Source organism: Scomber japonicus, chromosome 22 (genome assembly GCF_027409825.1).
Source record: "Scomber japonicus isolate fScoJap1 chromosome 22, fScoJap1.pri, whole genome shotgun sequence".
Lineage (NCBI taxonomy): Eukaryota > Metazoa > Chordata > Actinopteri > Scombriformes > Scombridae > Scomber > Scomber japonicus.
The window spans coordinates 17439107-17459264 of NC_070599.1; the positions used below are offsets into that span (position 1 = coordinate 17439107).

The following is a 20158-nucleotide window of genomic DNA, read 5'->3' on the forward strand; positions in this document are numbered from 1 at the left end:
AATGCGTTATAGTCAGTGCACTTCATCTTTACAATTCAAAATCACCCTTTTAACTACCTTAAGCCATGCAGTCCACAAGCTATTTTAACTCCCGCATTTGATTCCAGTTCATAAGGCCTTGGCAAAGGCGTTTTGAATGATATTACCTTCTTCCAGTACCAGCATGGGGTAATCATTTCTCCCAAAATACATGGAGTGTTTTAAATTTCATCAGGCAAAAACTGAGATTGGCAGCAGCAGAAATGGCTCAGAATTTACATTTTTCACATTCTTCCACAGGATCCAGACCACAGTTTATTTTGCAACCCACCTCAGCAAAGCCCACGTCTCATTTTCAACCTTCAGATCTTAGCCAAGTTTATACAGTACATACACAACACACCAAATTTTGATGCCTGTGTTGTTTTAACGAAGTGAGGACATCTGAAGCCTCAGCACGACTGGCAACTACGTTTCACAACTGTTATCAAATTTGACTTTAGGTGAAGTAAAGATGGTTAATAGTCTGCTCTATACAGTGATTTATGTTTAATGTAGTTTGGATGTTGTATCCTGCTCTATAATTTTGTGCCTTGTGTAGTTTTTAGTATTCTGCCTCAAAGTAGGTCAGTGGTAGCTGTTGCTTCAGACACGTTACAAAATACAGGTCTGGTCCTTCTCTTCAGCATCAACTGAGTTCAAAGCAGAATCATCAAGGAGGTTTGAAGCATCCTCCACATGCTGGCCCGATGAAAACATCTTATGTCTTTTTGAAAACAATACTGTCTGACGCTTTCTGAGCCATTGCGGCTCCCTTTTTACGTTGTAGGATTTCATAGGGAAATCTTGGGTTGGCTCTAATTTAAAAGACGAGGAACGTGTCAGTTGCTCACCGTTCTCTAAGCACATCACATTTCACATGGTTTGAACAGGGAGGGAGGTACATATGCATCTCAACAGCTTCAAGTAGCTAAAGTCAACTTTTATCCATTGTGGGGATTATTATGTAGATCCCTAAAACTTAAAAAAAAAGATGATTGTGGCAAGTATAATCCAAAGTTAGATCCAAAAGAAAACAGGTACGTAGTGTATACTTTTAGGCATTTAGCTGACACAGGTTGAGGTTCAATCACGTTAACTGCAATATTTATATGTACTGCAGGGAAAATGTTTTCCTTTGCATCATTTTGTTGAAATGCCCATTGATGATTTTATTCCTGACAAGTGTTTGGGATCCTTACCATGAGCTGGCTTAATAGAAGAAGAGCTACGACACTTAGTAGTCATAAGCCGACTCTTCCACAGTGATCAAGGAGGGAAACTAACTATTTTGTCCACCAGCTAGTGTCCAAAAAAATTTGAATAGTAATAGCCACTTTCATTCCTGCTAGAATGGGACACAACTTCTAAAACAACAAAGATTTATGAGCACTGGCTAGTGGCTGTTCTTCATTTCACATCCTTGCCTCGCTTACACTCGAGTTAATTTAAAATAAAGTAAAGAAATTATAAAAAAATTACAAGTCTATGGTTCCACTGTATGCCATGTGCTAGGAGTTTCTCCCCTAAAAGTTATATTTGCATTCAAAGACACATTTCATGCAAATTGTACAATTTTTCTTTTTTTTTTCCAAACAAAGAAACACGCATTTCTTTTATATGTTCATCTAAAAAAAGAAGCTTATTTTCTTTTTATATATATTTATATATAGAATATGTATATCAGTTAATTTTTTTTCTACACTTTTCCAGGGCAGGCACCGTACACACACCGGGTACAGAGGCATGCCACACTTGCATTGCTTTTGCATTCTACAGTTGGTTGGCTGGCAGGCGAGATGTCATCCAGGCAGCGCCGCAGTTGGTGAGTGTAACCTACGTTCTTCACCAACTCTGAACACACACACACTTTCCCTCTCTCTTTCAGTCTTCTGCAATAACATCCATACTCACACAACCATATGTCATTCTTGCAGCCAGACACTAATCTGTCCTGTGACACTACAGAGGCAGCGTCACACTGCCCAGATGACATCAGAGTCGGGGCGGGGTCTAGGGTTGGTCCAACAAGCTTCAAATGGAATAATAAAAGCAGTGCAGCAAGGCTCTGTGGCGCATGCAAGAGATGGGCGGGCGGGCGGGGGGGGGGGGGGTGGGTGGGGCCTGGGACAGGAAAGGTCAAAGGTTAGTGGAGGGTGTGCAGGTTTCAAATGGAAGGTGTGGGGTCTTGCCCAGGGTTGCAGACAGATTCATGAATGGGATTTAGGGAGAGTTTGAGGGGATAAAGGGTGGCAAGGCAAAGAGGGTCAGTGCTAACTTCATGACGATTACGTTTGTATTCAATTTTTTTTTTCACTTTTTTTTCCTCTTATGTGATTTTTTTTGTCCTTTTTTTATTTTACTTTTTACAACTGATATGATGACACAACTTAGGCTCAGAGTAGTGGATGGCTGAATCTACTGCTGGTTGTATGGTGGGAGGATGGAGATGGAGAAAGATGACATGGGAGAAACTTTTATGTTTTCTTTGCTACATGAGTTACACAATATAAATACGTGGGGGTGGGGATACCAATGCTAATATATTGGTTTAAATAATTATTCGCCTTTTTGTGCTCAGTTATGTACTGAAGGTTTGCAAATATTGCTTGTAGTCATGTCTTACCCAAGTTGTCCCCAAATAACCTGGATTAAGGACGCAGCGTGTAGACTGCAGCTTCTTTGTCATTGTCGTAGTTTTGACAGTAAAATTGCGTATTACAATGTGGTAATATGTGTTTAAAGTTATAAAATACTAATTATCAATCAAATACTAAACATTTTCAAAATGTTAGAATTTATCTTTCTTCAATCAGTAAACAATTTATAAGTACACAGACAGTATTAATGTTAATTAAATTATACTTGACTCATAGCAAGAAAAGCGCGTGTTGGTTCACGCAAATTAAAAATAACTGGGCTCATCATACACGGTTGAGGCATGTTCTAATGTGTGAACGTAGCCTCGTCAGGCACACACACACACACACACACACAAATACACAGTCATAATAGTCATCTTAACAATCACACTTACACACACAAGCACTGACATGCAGCTATTATTTAATCTTGGGGTCTGTCAGTGCGACACTGAAGCGAGAAAGCTCCACCCTCCTGTCACCTCAACCAATCAGAGACCCTCTCCACAGCTCCTGTGAGAAAAGGAGTGATACACTGATGATAGATCTGAAGGAAAAATAGAGAAGAAGGAGGGATAATTCCACCCAGTTAAATAAGCAGAGAGGAGAATTAAGAGGATGATTCATGAGGAAGATGCACTGAGCTTTTTCATGTCCATTTAGGACACAGGATACTCAGTGCATATTCCGGTAACCATCCTGTCATCCTTCTCTCTCACTATGGGGGTCAGTAACACACTCTTGCTGTGCTTCAATATGGTGTCTTGAGAGACTGGCTAAGAGCCATATGACTTGGTGTGTGTATGTGAGAGAGACCACACTCTGTCCACAATGCACACACAAAGTAAAACATTGCAATTTTTTTTTTTTTTGTATGTGATAAGCCACTTTAAATGGGTTTTCCTCTCAAGGAAGCCATATCTGCCCCTCCCAACCCTTTCATTGCTCTGTCCACCCCCAGTGAAACATAATGCAAATGTCTCATTGCACTTGTCTAAACCTGTCGTGGGAAAATTAGGGGAGGTGGAGGGGAAGGCTTGAGGTAATGGGGGAGGGGTAAAGAGAGGCATTGTGGAATAGTAATGAAGGGTAGTATTGATTGAGTCACATGATCTTGAAACCAAAGGGACAAGGAAGGGTGCCTATCAGGGTGCCACTTAGATGTCTTCTATGAATGCCAATTTTTTTTTTTCTCCCACAATGGAAAGGGAGGGGTAAAGATACAAAAAAACAGATTAATAAAATAGAAGAAAAGAAACAAACTCTTATTTAAAATGTAAAAGTATAATACAAAAACAACAGCAACAAAAGCATAATAGTAATAAAAACGTTAGTGACTTTAAAGATGAAATAGTAGAAGTGTTAAGTAGTACTCGAAGTTATCTCTAATGACACAAAATAAATAAAAGCTGTCAGAGGAGAGGATGCAGTCGGGGCTCTCAGGTGAAGGAGGGTTGTTGCTCTCTCTCTCTGTCCCTCTCTTTCTCCAACTCCCCCTCTCCATCTCTCTCTCCCTCTCCCTGTCACCTCTCACTCCTCGCGGAGCTGCAGGCGGTAGCGGCTGTAGCGGATCTGGAAGAAGAGCCTCTCCAGCGGCGAGCGGCTCATTCCAGGGAGCCTGTAGTCCTCGCTCTGGCCTGTTCGGCGGAATCCCAGCGACTCGTACAGCTTGTGAGCGGCCAATTTGACAGCCGTTGTGCCGAGGACTACAGCGGCGTAGTTGTTGCGCACGGCAAACTCCAGAACACGACGACCCAGTGCCTTTGCGATGCCTTTGCCGCGGTAGTGCGAGTCCACCGACATGCGTCGCAGCTCGACCGTGTTGTCATCCTCACGGCCCTGTGCCGCCACGATGCCCACCACACGTCCGTCGAGCACTGCCACCCAGAAACAGGAGCCTGGCAGAGAGCAAGAGGGGAAAAGTTTGATATAATTTAGTTTGTTTTGTGCAAGCAGATTATTGCAAAGGCTGGAAACAAGGATAAAGTGTTTTGCTTTCTTGCCAAGAGATTAGGGGACCAATACTACTCTCATGTTTGTATGGTAAATATGAAGCTACTATCATTAGCTGGTCAGCTTAGCTTAGCACAAAGACTGAAAACAAATGGAAACAGCTAGCATAGTTTTACCCAAAGGTAACGGAATCAGAAGTGTAAAAAACAATTTAAATTGACATATTACATGTTCTTTAATTCATTTTTGAGTATTAAGGGTGCTGGTTAGGGTTAGGGTTAGGGTTGTTGTTACCCAGTGTTTCCAGTCTTTGTGCTAAGCTGATGTGACCTACCATATAGCTTCAAAATCACCACACAGTATCAATCTTCTCATCTAACTCTCAGCAAAAAAAGCAAATAAGCTTGTTTCTAAAACTATCAAACTATACCTTCAAGATATAAAAGTAACAGAGTCTAAAGCTTCTCAGAATATAGTTTAGTTTTAGTTTAATTGCTCTACTGTTTTAATCTTTTTGAGATCATTTTTTGTAAGTGGAAACAGTGAAGAGTAGAGACTCTCACTCTCAGCTGCTCCAATACACTGACACTCGTGACCACATTTCATAGAAAAGTTGAAACCAAATACTTTCTACAGTTGAAGATTTGATACTGAAGAAAAACTGGCAACTTGCCTTGAAAACATGCCCTAACGTAATGGTACGCAAATCTTATTTAACCAAGTATGCGACATGAATGGCTTGCAAAAACAAAACTGGTAATTAGATGGGTCAAAGCAATGATTGGAATGGCAAGGGGGATGGATGAAAGTGTTTAGAGCCACAAACTCAAGTAAAAATGAACGTCGTCTGTTTCCATTAGCAGCATGTGGTCTGTCGTAATGGCTTAAATGGTCTGAGTGGAGAGAACAAGGGAAGGGAGAAAAGAATAAGGAAGGCAGGGAGTAGATGAATGAGGAGGGCAGAGACCAGTATCTGACTGGCGCTTAATGGCATTAGCCACTCAGTTAGATGCTGCTGATTAAAAGCAAAGGCATGACAGAGCAGTCACTTAGGGATTACAGTGTAGTGGAGCAGAGACAAAAAGGATAGAAAAAGACACATTTTTTTGGCAATTAGAAAAAGTGATGTGGTATTTCCTGATTTAGATAGTCAATTGTGTTACATGAACTGATTCTCATTTTGTATAAACACCATTGTGTATTTAGAAAATAGGCAGGGATAAAGCATTTTTACAGCAACTCATACTGTGTAAGAGACTTGCTGTATCCCTGAGTTAATAGATCTGACACTCAGACAGGTACTGGTGACAGGCAGACAGACAGGCAGACATAAAAAGACTAGCACATACACAGACAGACAAACAAGGTTAGACCAATACAGATAAAATGTCAGCAGACAATGCTCCTCCACCAGAGTCCCGCTAAGAGCTTAAATAGCAACCCGTTTTAATATCAATCTATATTCTCTCTGCAGTTTGTAGTGTGTTCACTTTGACACTGAGTGATTGTGTTTGGGAAATTCTTCACAATGATAGTGTTTGGGGCATAACAATGAGAGAAAAAGATACAGAGCACCTTCAGTATAACTCAAAATGTGTCTTGTTGGCTGTGTCACCTTCTTTTGTGTGTAGTTACAGAGCTTGAAAATTGCTCAAAAGTGAAATTCCTTAGTTATTCAAAGTCCCCACGTTTACTCTGACTCAACACATCTACTAAAACTCCACTGGTTCTTACAGTTAAATAGGGAAAAATGTCACAAGTAAGTAATGTTACAGGTCATCATGCTTCTTTTGAAATCATTCTCCTTTGAATCTTTATCAGGCAATTTTAAACTAGCATTTAAACCAAGCCAGGCGTAAAGGTGCGTGCCCTATGCTTAATTTCCTTTACCGATCGTAATCTTTCAAGGAAAATGACCCTCTCATCCTCCCGTTTTTATTACGTAATCATGTTCAAATAGCCTTTCTATCAATGTCAGTCATATTTATGGCATGTGGTGACAGTGGTTACATGGTTTTGAACTAAAATGCCATCTGTCTGTTATAGATAAAGTAAATCTGACTGTCGTGACTAGCAGAGGTTGACCTGACCTGACAATAAAAATCTGTCTGTCCATAAAAACTAAATCCTAATTCTCTCTTTAACTTTCTCTTACTATTACTCGCTTTTATTTCTGCTGTATTCTTGCACGTACAAAACATAAAATAAAAAACACACACATGCCGTGGTGACATTTACATCACGCTTCTCCGGGATTCCTGTGTGTCAGGAGGGATTTGATGCCCCTGCAGGCCCGTGTTAAGCCGATCTCAAGGCTTCTGGTACTGAATCAAACAACTGTCTCATGTAGGTTGCAGCGGCAAACAGGCAAGCCCAAGCACTCCCCGCATTGATAGCTAGACGGGGGTACGGCATCACTGGGAGATTATGTGCAACCAGTGAGTTTCACTAATCTCTGAGGAATTCTTGAATTATCTGCAGGGAGATTCATAGCTATCTGAAGTGCCAAAAGGCTCTCCCTCCCAAACATCCAAGATAACAACAGAGCATCCAATAACCACAGTTGAGATGTTGAAGATTCACCCTACGAGATCCAATTTTGGTGACAAACTGGTAGGAAAAGTGACAGATCAAGAAATGGCCATGCAGTTTTCTGACGCTACATTTCTGGTTACTAAATTCCCTCAAACTTTAAGGACATTAAAACCTAATTGCTCGCTGCCGTTCTGGGTCGTCAAAGTGTGAAGTCAATTTGCACAGCTGTGACTAATGGATTTAAGAGATTGTCTGAATGCTTCAAAGTTGTAAGTGGTCTCACGGCCTTCACTAATACGATGCAATGATGTTTCATTATGGACAGATGTCAAAGCTGCACTGTCAACTCCTGGAGCACTCGGTCGGCATTATTATGCTCGTGCCCGTGTGTGTGTGTGTGTGTCTATGTGTGTGTGTTGGAGCCAAAGGAGGGGGGGGAGGGGGGGTACGCTTCTATAAAGCCCTCCTGACCATCTGTCTGAACTGAGCCCTGTGCCAGGAATGAGGACAGCACAGGAAAGCATGCACGCCAACCACCCCTCTGCCTATCAGACTGTGCGTATTACTTAACAACATGTCTCAAAAAGATCACTCGGATCACATGAGACAATGATCTAGGGATGGGGGCAATATATCAATATTATGTTGATATCGCGATATGAGACTAGATCTCGTCTAAGATTTGGGAATTGCAATATCATGATACGTCATAAGCGTTGACTTTCCCTAATTTTAAAAGCTGCATTGCAGTAAAATTATGTAATTTGTAAACTTGCCAAACTGTTGTAGCTGTTCTTTTATTTGTCTTTACCCTCTTCACATCATTATATCCACATTTCTGGTGATTATTGCCTGCAATTATTGTTGCAATATCAATATCAGGATCTTTGATTTTGTCCATATCTCCCAGCACTACAATGAACCACAGTGAAACAAACTAATAATACATTCCTCTTTGCCCCTCCTCCCCCTCTGACTCTACTTTTCCTCTGAAAGCTAAGAAGGGTATGTTGACCTCTGAGCTTCCTGACATCGCGGTTCAAGGAACTTGACATCGGCTGCATCTGACACTGCTACTATTAAACTACGTAGATGTAATGCCCTATCACTATTTCTGCTGGGAACTGCACTTCCCAGAGATAAGAAGATGGAGAGAGATACTGAGAGAAATAGAAAGAACTAAAGGTAGATTTAGAAAGTAGCTTGTGAGAAAAGAAGCAGAGGGGGTTTAGACCTTCATCAAGTCTGCAAATCTGCAATTAAAATGTCACGGTTAACGAAAATAAAAGGTGCTTTGTGTGTCATGCATCATTCCTCAGTTTGTGGCCAGAGGGTGGCAAATTGGAATCAAAACACTGACTGTGAGAAAAAGTGCCTACAGTCACTGTAAAGCCTTTCTTGAGCAAGACACTTCTTATAACTGCCTCAGTGGTGCTGTGTGGATTAATTTAAGGTTCCTGTCAACCCAATACCTGAGATAGGATAAGTTTAATACTTGGGAGTTTGAGCTTTTTAGCATTAATAATTCTCTGTTAAGCAAGTTGGACAGACAGAGCAAGATGATTAAGACTAGTATTTTATTTTCTAAATTAATCATTTTGTGTGTAAAATATCAGATAATAATGCCTATTATAATTTCCTAGAGCCCAAAGTTTATTTTATAATAGGACAACAAAGAGAAAAAAAGATGGATGAAGAAATTATTATATATGTCAGAACTGTTGGGGAAGTCTGAATTTTTGCCTCATAGTTAAACAAACAAATAAAACAAGTCTGTAGTGCAAGGTTTTGGGATGGCTGACATTTTTGGGACAAGCCGAATGTTTTTTCTTTGTATCTTAACGCCTCCTCCTCTTATCTACTTTTCCTCTTTGTATCACTACAGGTTTAATTCAACACACCAGGTGGAGAGAGGGAATGAGTAAGACTGTTTTCTAAAAAGACCTAAACACATTTTTCTGTAGTGAGCAATGCACTACGCTCTCTGTTGCTTAAAGGGGAACTCCACTGAAAGTGAAGACTACAAGTTTGAAAATAAAAGTATCTCAGGGTTTGACGTTCACAAGAAGTGAGATTACCAGACCTCTGTAACCCACTCCTCAACTCTGCTTGAGTCTGGCAGGTTAAGGCCACATTACCTGCTACTAGCATAACATCCACTATTGTCCATCTGAATTGTGAGCAGTGAGGTTGCATTGTGGGTAATGTAGGCACCAGGTTTTAATATCTCTGGTTCTGCTGCATCGGTTTTATCCCCTTTTTTTTAAAACTGAGTCCAACAATATTGTAGTAGTGCAATGTGTAGTACTCGTTGATACAGTGGTAATACATGAATATTAGATGATGTCAATGCAACGCCCATGATTAGGTGAGGCCAGAAAGTCATATTAATGGAGCTTACTCACATATAAAAGAAGTTGAAAAGAGAGGAAAGAGGAACAATGAAGAAAAAGAAGAAGAAGAAGTCACGCATCTGTTCTCCTTTGAAAGAAAGAGTGAGCAGAGAAGGAGGAGGAGGAGGGAAGTATTTGTGTTAACAGTAATAGTGATGAGCCTGAAAGGATCCATTATTGCTGCTAGGGCATACAAACCCGAAAGGGGGGGGAGGGCGAACAGAGAATCTACCATTATTACAGAGGGGGGGAGGGGACATGAAGAATACAGATGATCTCAAGACAAAAAATAAATCACGGTAGAGAGTGAAGGCGAGAAAAAAGAGGAAGAGCTGTGAACCCTGGAAATTATTCAGAAGGATTCTCTCACAAGCAAGAATCTGATTACAGCTCTCTCAATGCGACGGATCAAATATCTTTAACTACTTTACAAGGATATTAATATGCCTTCATGCATGTGTGTGGGAGTGTTAAATCCTGGCTGATGCTGCGATATGAACCCAGCACAAATAGTGCACACATTCTCTCAACACACACAAGGGGCATACACAGGAATAGTTTTATGGTGTCTAATGAGATTATTCTCTTTTCCTTCAGATGAAACCTAGAGGGCTAATTCATTTGATAAGCGTTCAGTCTAGACGCCGCCTCTCTGGGAAGAGGTTCACTCCTCTGTGAGCCAAACACTGTCCCGAGCACTCTGTGGGTGTAAGCGCTGACAAAAGCTCATAAGTGGCTTGACTTTAGTCTCTGTGTATTGTTACTATTTGCTTTGTGTTCTAATAATGAAGCAGCAAATTTATATGGTTACTTGTGTGTGTGTGTGTGTGAGTTTCATATCTCAGCGCAGCATGTGTGTCATATTTGCAGGGTACATTAAGCAGCGGTGATTTATGTTTCAGGAGTGTTTCTGAAACAGTTGCATCACCGCATGATTAATATGACCCTGGGAGGTGTTAATGGCGAATAGGCCTCTGGCGATGATCTGAACACCTGACATATACACAGTGTTAGATCGGATGATGTTAAAGCATCATTGTCTATAATAGTTATTCATTCTCCACTAAAAAGACATGCATGCTGTGCTTTGAAGGAGAGGAGGATAACATATGAAATCCTATAGGACCAATGGCTCCAAAAGCAACATTCATATATATTTTTCAATATATTAGCAGCCTGAAAACTGATTATTTTTGCACTTAAATGTTAAAACATGTAGACAAGAAGCTGCAGCTAACTAGAAAAGAGTGAACAAGGAACCGACACCCCAAAACGCACAAATTTAAAATAATTTTGATGCACTTTATATCTTTATGTTATTCTTTTTTTTAATATACGTCTTTTTCATTGAAGTAGAAAATAGTTTCAATGCTTTTGAAACTGATCTTTGTTTTTTTTCTATATACAACCCACACTCCCTCCTTCATGCCCCTCTATACAGACACACCCTTCTCCTGAGGTCAGAGTGCATGTTAGGAGGATGGATTAGCCTGTCACATGTAAGCCACACATCAGCAGTTTTTTCCTCAGGCACGGACAAATGAGGGTGAGAGGAGGTGACTGTCAGATGCCGAACACACTTTTGAGACACAAGCACACAACAGTGCACTTACAAAAAATGAATAATTCATGTGTATTGAAGCCTGGATTAAAGCGGAAGAGGTTTTACTATCAACTTGGCCTTGAAGTCAAACCCAATATGCAAAGGAGACCGACGCATTGACCTGTGTGTTGTCACAATTAACCGAGGCTCATGCACTCATACAATATGTGAGCTTCTCTGCTGTGTCCATTAGCTCACAGGAACTCATTATCTGGCCCTTTACTGTTGGTTTTTACTGCCTTGCTGCCCATCAACGCATCTATGCATGTTGCTTGTATGTATACAACCATGCATGTACATGTGCACATTTTACACACATGCTACACTTTACTGAGTGCATGCCATTGTTCACATGTACAGCTTTACTACGGCAGCCAGGGCTACTCTCTCTCTCTATCCCCCCCTCCCTCTCTGTCTCTCTCCTGGGGTCAAAGGCCACCACATAGGGCCTCACACCAAGATGCAAAATGCGACTCCTGCCTGCTACATCTAGAAAGCACATTTAATCTCTAGTGCGCACATGTAATCACTCACATGTCAATACCAGGCTTTAAAAAGAGCTTCTCTCTGATGATCAGACATGTGATTGGTCACAAGACTGTCATCATGAAGAGAAAATGCACAATGCTGCAATTAATGATGCTGCTGTTGACACGTCATCTTGTGTCTCCAACGAGTCTCTTTGTTCTGTATTGATTGAAGCAGAATGTGAAACAAAAGGTTGAGGACATTATTAATGATCCACTTCTTCAAAACGCTGAATAGACGAGATGCACATGTTCACATAGGTGCAGAGCACAGCTGGGGTAATGGACTAGTGAGGCCGTGAGTTTCTCACATGTACAGTCTGGGAACAGCAGTCAGCTAGTGGTCTAAAGGAGCTTTGGGAGTACTGATAATCTAAAACTGTGATGTGTGTGGTGGTCTCTGTATAGTACCTTTTGATTGTGCTCAGATACACTGGCTTTGTATGTCCAACATAAATGACAAGTACATAAAATAATAACATGTATTTGTTGTGGTTAAAGTGATAGTTTGACATTATGGGTAAAGTGTTGGCTTTCTGGCAGTTTCCAGTCATGATGCTAAGCTAAGCTAACAGGCTGTAGGTTCATATTGACCCTACTCACTTGAGAATCAGCTGCCTATTTATAGTTTAATTATTGATTAAACAGCTATTTCAACCGTTTTTTTTGTCCAAAACATTATTAACTTTGCAATGATGTAAAGCAGAGGAAAGGTTTAAGTTAGTGAGGATGGTACAATAAATATATGACCTTTGAAAAATAATAATTGTACAGTCTTCCTTTGTCTTTCTGTATAAAAATTGCATGCCTATGTATTTATGTTGCAGTTAAAGTCTTCTGATAAATGAACAAATTAAAAGTAAATTACATTTTGTTTGCATTTTTTCAGCTTTTTAAATGAGACCGGAGGCTGTTTCCTTTCCTGGGAGGAGGCATCACTTCCTCTGTGCCAGGATAATGGATAACCCAGTTGGCCTCTGCAGCGCCTCCAGTGCACCTTCAGTGTAGATGAGGAAAAGAGGAGGAGGGGCGATACAGGTGGGAGAGAAAGAGAAAATGATGTTGCAGCTCTTATATAGCATAAGGCACATATGACCAGAGTGGCTCGTTAGCTAATAACATGCCTCACACATGATTTGTGACAAGAGAGTAGTGTTTTGTGTGAAAATTGCTAGATCTATGACGTTTTGTTTAGAGTTTAGTCGGAGGAAACGAGGGTGGAAGAAATGGTAGTCTCACTGCTTTAGCTGACGAGTCTGAAATATCCCCCCAGAGATTACTTCGCCTGTGTGCTAACCAGCAAACTCCTCATTTTCCTCTCTTTCCCACACACACAAAACATATCTTTTATAGTTGAGGATCACACCCCTCCCACAGATGCCCCCGTTTTCTATCTAGCACTTCCTCACTTCACATATTTCCCTTTCTCTCTCTCTCTCTGTCTCTCTCTCTCTCTCTCTCTCTCTCTCTCTCTCTCTCTCTCTCTTTCTCTCTCTCTCTCTCTCTCTCTCTGTCTCTGTCTATCTCTCTCTCACTCTCTCTCTCTGTCTGTCGTTCAGAGCTAAAATAAGCACAGCAGGTACTGGTGGAGGAAGCTGCTCTCTCCACTGGAACAGAGCAAGCTCAAACTCATCCCCACACACACACACACACACAACGGTCTCTCGCCTTGATGAGACTCTGCAGTGGTCATGGCGCCTCATTAAACAGCCAGTATTACTGAGTGGGTATCACTTCCAGATGGGGAGGGTTTGGCTTGGTGTATGGTGCCTCCCTCATTACATTATATTCACTTTTTAGGTGCTAAGCTGCTCCGGAGTGACCTAAAGTGATTGAGCAAGTAAATTATACAAGGGAGGAGGAAAGTTGTCCACCTACTGTTTGAACATCTTGGTGTGTTTATTTAATTTGATTTGATTTGTAAGGGAGTGCGTTCAATATGAAATATAAATATTAGTATTACATTAGATTATATTTAACCTTATTGTCATTGCATCAGAGTAAATTTTAATCTGCTGTCCCTTTGCTTGTTTTTGTTTTGGCCCTATGGGATTATGGGGAGTTGTAGCTCAGATATTAATTTCATATGAGAGGAGTGAACAACTGTGTAAACATTCCTTGGATGAGATCAGTGCTTGACATGAACAGGTCCAAATGTTCTGCAAATGAGCACAATAGTCAAATATTTCAGCTACATATGCTACAAATGGTTCAGCCCAACTCAACTCTAGCTTGCTCCTGTGAGTAAATACTAAAAAAATGTTTTCGGATTGCACTTTCAAAAAAAAAAAAAAAAAGTCCAGAGATTCTAATTAGATAAAATGAAATTAAGAAAGTCTTGAAATGCAAATTAGATTTCCATTCACACATATGTGCACATCTAATGAAACTGCCACAAACTGAACTGGTAGTACAGCAGCAGCTTCAGTCTTAAGCCTACACAGGATGCATTCAAGAACAGTGAGGAGTGTAGGTCATCCACTCATTGGCACTGTCCAGAGCCAAATAAACATTATTTATATTATTGTTATTGCAAAACAGAGAAAGTTTTACATGAAGCCTAAATTTACTGTTTGGAGTGGACACACACATATAGTGCCAGTCGGTTATGAGCTTTTTTTAGACGACGATCAAGTTTGCTATGTTCACACAATAAAAAGCATCATATTTCACTTTGATTGATTGTTCACTGCTATTATTTAATTACATTTGTGACTCGTTTATCATCACACACAACTCGGTTGCCTGCAAATCGTCAACAGTGAAACGGGGTTGCAGATCATAGTCGGGCTTGAGTTTAATTGAATTTTGTTCGTTTATCTAAGAAAATTAGTCTTAGTCTTGTCTCTCTTGTGTGAGTCATGCACTCCTCTCTCCCTCTCTCTCTCTGGTAATGAAGCCACATGGTTTAATAAATATGCATATTAACATTTTCCAGTGCAGGAGTACAAAGTGGATTAGATGAATACAGTACAATGAATCAGGGTCAACTGCTCAAATAGTACTTTGTGATAGTTTTTTCTAAATGTGATAAACTCCCTCAATAGTTATGAATGTCCTGTCTTCATTTACAGTTTCACATTCAGGAAGATGCACTGCAGTTGTTAACATATCATTGGTGGTCACTTATTGATTGCCAGATTGACTCATTATTGGTTTATCGCCTCAGGGAAGTAGAGAGAAGGATAAGGAGGAGTCAGCATGTACAAAGAGTTTTGTGCCAGCAGATATTACAGTTACATTGATTTTCCATTAATTTGAATTTGTCAATCTCATATTGAACTATTGAGTTTAAATAATAGCTTTTTAGAATTATATTTGATATTGATCAAATATTGATTTGAGCACTCGCTGTGCCGGCCGCTGTTTTTGTTAAAGTAACGAGCTTTTGTGGCTTTTTATACAGTGATATACATTTATGCTTCTGACCATTGTTCCCTCAATTTGCTTTACAACCTCACTGCCTACACACACACACACTTTATTATGGGGAGAATGAAAGAGATGACAGCTGGCCTTAAGTGCCAGTGGAGTGAGTGATCACAACACACACACAGAGGAGATAAGAGTATTGATCGGTGTAGTCGAGGCATGTGGGCAGGGACATGTGGCCGCTCTCAGCTCTCTATTACTGTTCACCTTCTGTTCTGTCTTCTTCTTTTCCTGTCACCCAAAACGGCCTGTGGTCAGTGTCCGCTTTGTTCAGTTTATATTCTGCCAAAAAAATCTTAAGAAGAGGTCACACAGTTCTCTCTGTTTGAGTCTGTCTTTCTTGTGTCGACATCTAAAGCAGATTTCGCCTATAAGCTGATTGATTGCTGAGTTGAAGAAATACAACATTTACATTTTTTGATGAACAGATCGACAACTCAGTAATTGGACACTGATTAAAATAATGTTGAAGTGAAGATGAAGCCTCACAAATCTCCCTTAAACACAAAGGTTCATACACACACACACACACACACAGCTCATGCAACCATTTAACAATTATACCCTTGTTATACCATTTATGTGTCTTTATTGTCTCTGTTATGTTATATCTGAATGGCAACCATGTTTACAGAAGAAGCCCTTTGTCGTGTATACATGCAGTATTGGCGAGGATATTCAAATTTTCCATCCTATCGTTACATTTCCAACTGCTTTCTCTTGTTCCTACAGTGTTCAATTGAAGACATTGTGTACTGAGATGTTTTAGATGTGTCAGGGCAAACTTTTCTGCTTGCCTGACAGAAATGTGCTGACACTATCTCAAATATGCCATCATTTTGTGCAGGTTGGAAGATTCAGCTACGCTAAATTGCTTCCCTTTGCCAGCTGCTTGTAGCTGCTAATGAAAGCCAATTACCAAAATGCAAAATCGCACAAAGTAGCTGTTTAGTTGTCAACTAGCCCAGAATATGTGATTCTACAAGGAACATTACATATTTTCACCACTCTCTGATATATCTCCATTTTCATTAATCAATTATCTGAAAATATGGCAGAAAGACTTTTTGGGTCGATTTTCTTACGGACATTAATGAAATTCAGGCTTAGAGGTCCTAAAAATTGGTTTCACGTGTTATTTATCAGGAGTGAAAAAGTTAAAGGTAAACTATTTGCTAGGTTTGGTTTGATTAAGCAAATAACCCCAGAGCTGCCATCAGATGTTCATTCACACGTTGCTGAATTCTGATTCGTGCAGGAAAGTACATGACATCCCCTATCACCTTTTTCCAACCGAGCGCCACAACTTTAAACCAGCAACAACACACATCCCTCCAGTAAAAATGGTCAAAACTGCTAACTTTGACAGGAAATCATGTTTTTATGTCAAACTCAATCGCTCATTGTAAGAACCCGGTTGAGAAAATATGTTTTCTGCTTTCTTTAAGTTCAACAAGTTCTCTGCTGTATGCCAAATTATGTATTCTTCACATAATCGCCCACTCCTACGTGCCACATGCCGTGCCATCCTGCACACGTTTCACACAAAACAACACACACACACAAACACACACACACCGCAACAAATGACAGTGACGTCAGCGGTGCCTCTCCATCAGGACTGCATGTTGGTGCCCAGGTGTTCATCCCCCTGGACCCATTCAGTTTGCATGGATATAATCATTAGCATTGTCCAAGAGCAGTGGTGCCTGACCCCCTCTAAACCATCACAGCCCTGCAGCAATAATGGGAATGCTAAATTGCAATTGTGTATGCAGTGGATTACCAAGCCAGAGGGCACAATGTCTGAAAGAAAGAGACAATGAGGGGGCAATTGACTGGCTTAACTAACACCTGCTTTTTATATTGGCCACGTGGTTTGGGTTAACAGGGGATAAATGCGTCCAAGAAGTTCCAGGGCAGGGGGAATGTGTGAAGTGTGTCATGTGTTTGTGGTTGACTCATTCTCATCACTCACAACCAAAACTGCTAAACTCCTGAGGAGGAATGAATAGTTTGAAGTCTCACTCGGCGTGGATTGATTTTTCCAAATTAGAAGCTTCGCTGGAGGAAATGAGCCTCACTGACACAGAGTATACTGCAGAAAAGTGTATCAGCAGTTTCTTCCGTGTGATCAATAGTCCTGTGTTGTATACACCCACCCACCCCCGCCCATGACCAAGTGAAGCTCAGATTGGAAGCAAGTGGGGGAAGCAGTGGAGAAAGAGACAGGGAGGAGGGGGTGGGAAAGAAAGGAAAGAGAGAGAGAGGAAAAGGAAATCAGAGAGACGACCTGCATATTTAATGACTTGCCTCTGCATTGCCTGAAGACTCCCAAAAAGCAGCCACGTTTCACAGCGTCAGTCACTCTGCCTTTCATGTTGTTATTTGGGGGATTTTGTCTTTTTTCCCTCCGGCTGCAGAAAAGTTTCAGCCCTGAACTTCTTAAAGTACAAACAAAGAGTTTTATACATTCTCTTCATCGCCATCCCTCTCGACTTTCTTCATTAAACAACACTGGTGGTGGAGCATTGCCGACTGACAAACCAGATAACGCATGTGTATTTATTCACACTAAAGTGAGAACACTGAGGTTTGTCCCTCGTCTTACCTGTGGGTTTCATGTAATAAGCCTCTATGTCATCCATGTCCGTGTGCAGAGCACAGTCCAGATAACTCTGGATAACTTTCCTGCTGTAGTAGTAGCGCGCACCCATGAGAATGAGGGGTGCACAGCAGGTCAGCGTGACGGATTTGGTCACGAAAAAGCACATTACTATGGAGAAATGGAAGAAAAATAAACGAAACCTGTCAGAAAAGAGAATCACATGTTTGATTTTGGCAGAATTTGACCCCACACAGACACAGAAGAGGCAACATAACATGAGCATCAATAAATGCAACAGTTTCATCACATGACAGTACAATATAACAGTCTGATCAAGAGACATTAGGATTAGTTTCACACAAGGCAGCAAAATAACATTCATTAATTTGAGGGAAGGCATATCAGTGTAGCTGCAGGAGCACAAAATCACACATGATAAAACTCAGATTTCAATTGAGATTGATTTGTTAGTGTTGAATTCTTCAAACCAGTATTGTCCATATTGGAGTAATTAGTCAGATGTGTCGCTAGGGGGCGCAAAGGGGAACACAAACAGGCAGGCTGGATGCTGCATAGCATGTTGTGTGGCATGCAATAACACAGTAGTTGGTTTACTCCACTGCACCCCGGCGTGGTGTGAAACCTCAGCGCGTCACTCTCTATTAAAGAGCATCTAACTATCCAAACATAAACATTCAGACCGCGCTGAAAAAAAATATTATTTGGGGGATTTTACAGGCAAGATAATCGCTATATGTTTTGCATGAGTCTAATTAACGTCATGCTTTTTTTTCCACACACGCCAAAACTTCATACTATGGTTTGAGTTTGAAACAGTTTGTTTGATTTCGACGTGCTTAACACAATCGGCCACGAAACATGAGGCTTTTTATCTGCGCCGGCAACATCGACAAAAGCCGAGCGAGGTCCGTGCATGACTGGCGCATTGGCTGCTGTGCAGAGGCGGGGGAGCGCCCATGGGGAGGGAGGGGGGGGGGGGGGGTAATATGTGTGTTAGGGTTGCGCGGGGGAGTTCTTTTTGGGTAACGTGCGCGCACCCTGTGGGCCAATCCTCAAATTCATTCACTCATTCATTCACGGCACCGGTATGTCATCACATCATCAGCAGGCCCGCCGGTTATACACATGACATGCACCATGCGCCTGGCCATGCCTTTTGTTGCATGATGAGCAACATGCCGGTGTTGTGTGCTGGGTAAAGAAATGCCGCGCTGGCACCTTAAATTAAGTGTTGCAAATAGATTTCAACTTAACTGTATACATTACCCACAGGGCTACATGGTGCAGAGAAACGTTATTTGTGTGGGATTTTTAAAAAAAACAAGTTCCTCAAATAAATCACAGAGGGATGCAAACATCAAAAGAAAGCGCAGCAGAAATATGTAGCTACCTATATTGTGATATGAGCTGGGAAATAAATGGGAAATGGCTAAATTGGGCAGTGGAATAATTACTTTGTACAAAATGAATGTTTCATTGAAGTTTTTCTCATCATTAGAAAAGTGGCTTTGGAGCTTGTTGTGGGAATAAATACGCCCGCAAAAGTCGACGTGATGCATTTTATCTGACAACATGATGAAAAGTAATGAGAGTACTTACCTGTCAGCAGAGCATATAAAAACTGGGTCTTGGGCTGCTGCCTGAGCCCCCTAAACGCCGTGTTGGGTATCCTCTCCATAATACCCTCGTAAAAGATGCGGCGCACCTCCTCTTGATCCCCGCGCTCGAACTCGCGGATAAAAACCGCATCTTTCCTCACATCCTTGGCCTCGCTGGGGTTCAGAGCCGCGCTGGACGGAGGAGAGCTCCACATGATCGACTCTTTTTTGGTCCCAGGTATAGCATCGTGTTCGTCCGCAACAATTTTAGTCTCGCAAACCATTTTGGGAGACGAAAAATGCATGCAACTGGCCGCAAAAAAACAACTACAGTTCGGAAAAAAGGGGGAAAGAATGAGAGTGAAAATGGATGATGCGTGAGATTTTCTTAAAAAACAGAGAAACGATGAAGGGGATAAGACGAAGGGGGATGTTCTGCTGCAACCCTGAGCGTTTCTGACGACCAAGACTTGCCGGCGTGAGTCAAGCAGTATTTATAAGCGGGCAGGGCGGGTAGATTCAGGTTCAGGGGTTGGGGTGGTCCTCTCGCTGCACAGATTGGTGGAAGCGATGCGCCGTTAGATGCTGATGGAGGAGGGAGGAGGGAGAGACACACACTGCCTCTCTCTCTATCTAGCTATCTCTCTCTGCATCTATGCCGGCGAAGTGTGTATTTTGAGGATGTGGGCCCATGAGGAGGAGGAGGGGGGAGGGAAGGGGGGGGGGGGGTGCTGGCGAGATTGCGTAGAGAGGATGTTTCTGAGCAAGGGCTTGTCTTCATAATGTCTCACAATGAGGAGGATCCCCCGGTTTGTTGAGATATACCGT

General features: G+C 41.4%; 1 protein-coding gene across 1 annotated transcript; it reads right to left on the reverse strand.

Annotated features, from left to right (window-relative positions):
• Positions 1–4190: 4190 nt before the first annotated feature.
• Positions 4191–19635, reverse strand: nat8l (N-acetyltransferase 8-like). Its single transcript, XM_053343591.1, has 3 exons — positions 19332–19635; positions 17715–17879; positions 4191–4558 (listed from the first exon to the last, which is right to left on the reverse strand). The coding sequence occupies exons 1-3, from the start codon at positions 19633–19635 to the stop codon at positions 4191–4193; spliced, it is 837 nt and encodes a 278-aa protein (XP_053199566.1).
• Positions 19636–20158: the final 523 nt, after the last annotated feature.

What these genes read in the sequence shown, in the direction of transcription:
- nat8l (XM_053343591.1), bottom strand. Translation starts at nt 19,635, where the DNA reads ATGCATTTTTCGTCTCCCAAAATGGTTTGCGAGACTAAAATTGTTGCG. An exon ending in TTTATATGCTCTGCTGACAG is followed by an intron (nt 17,880 to 19,331) that starts GTAAGTACTCTC and finishes ATTTCTCCATAG; the next exon opens with TAATGTGCTTTTTCGTGACC. An exon ending in TTATTACATGAAACCCACAG is followed by an intron (nt 4,559 to 17,714) that starts GTAAGACGAGGG and finishes GCTCTCTGCCAG; the next exon opens with GCTCCTGTTTCTGGGTGGCA.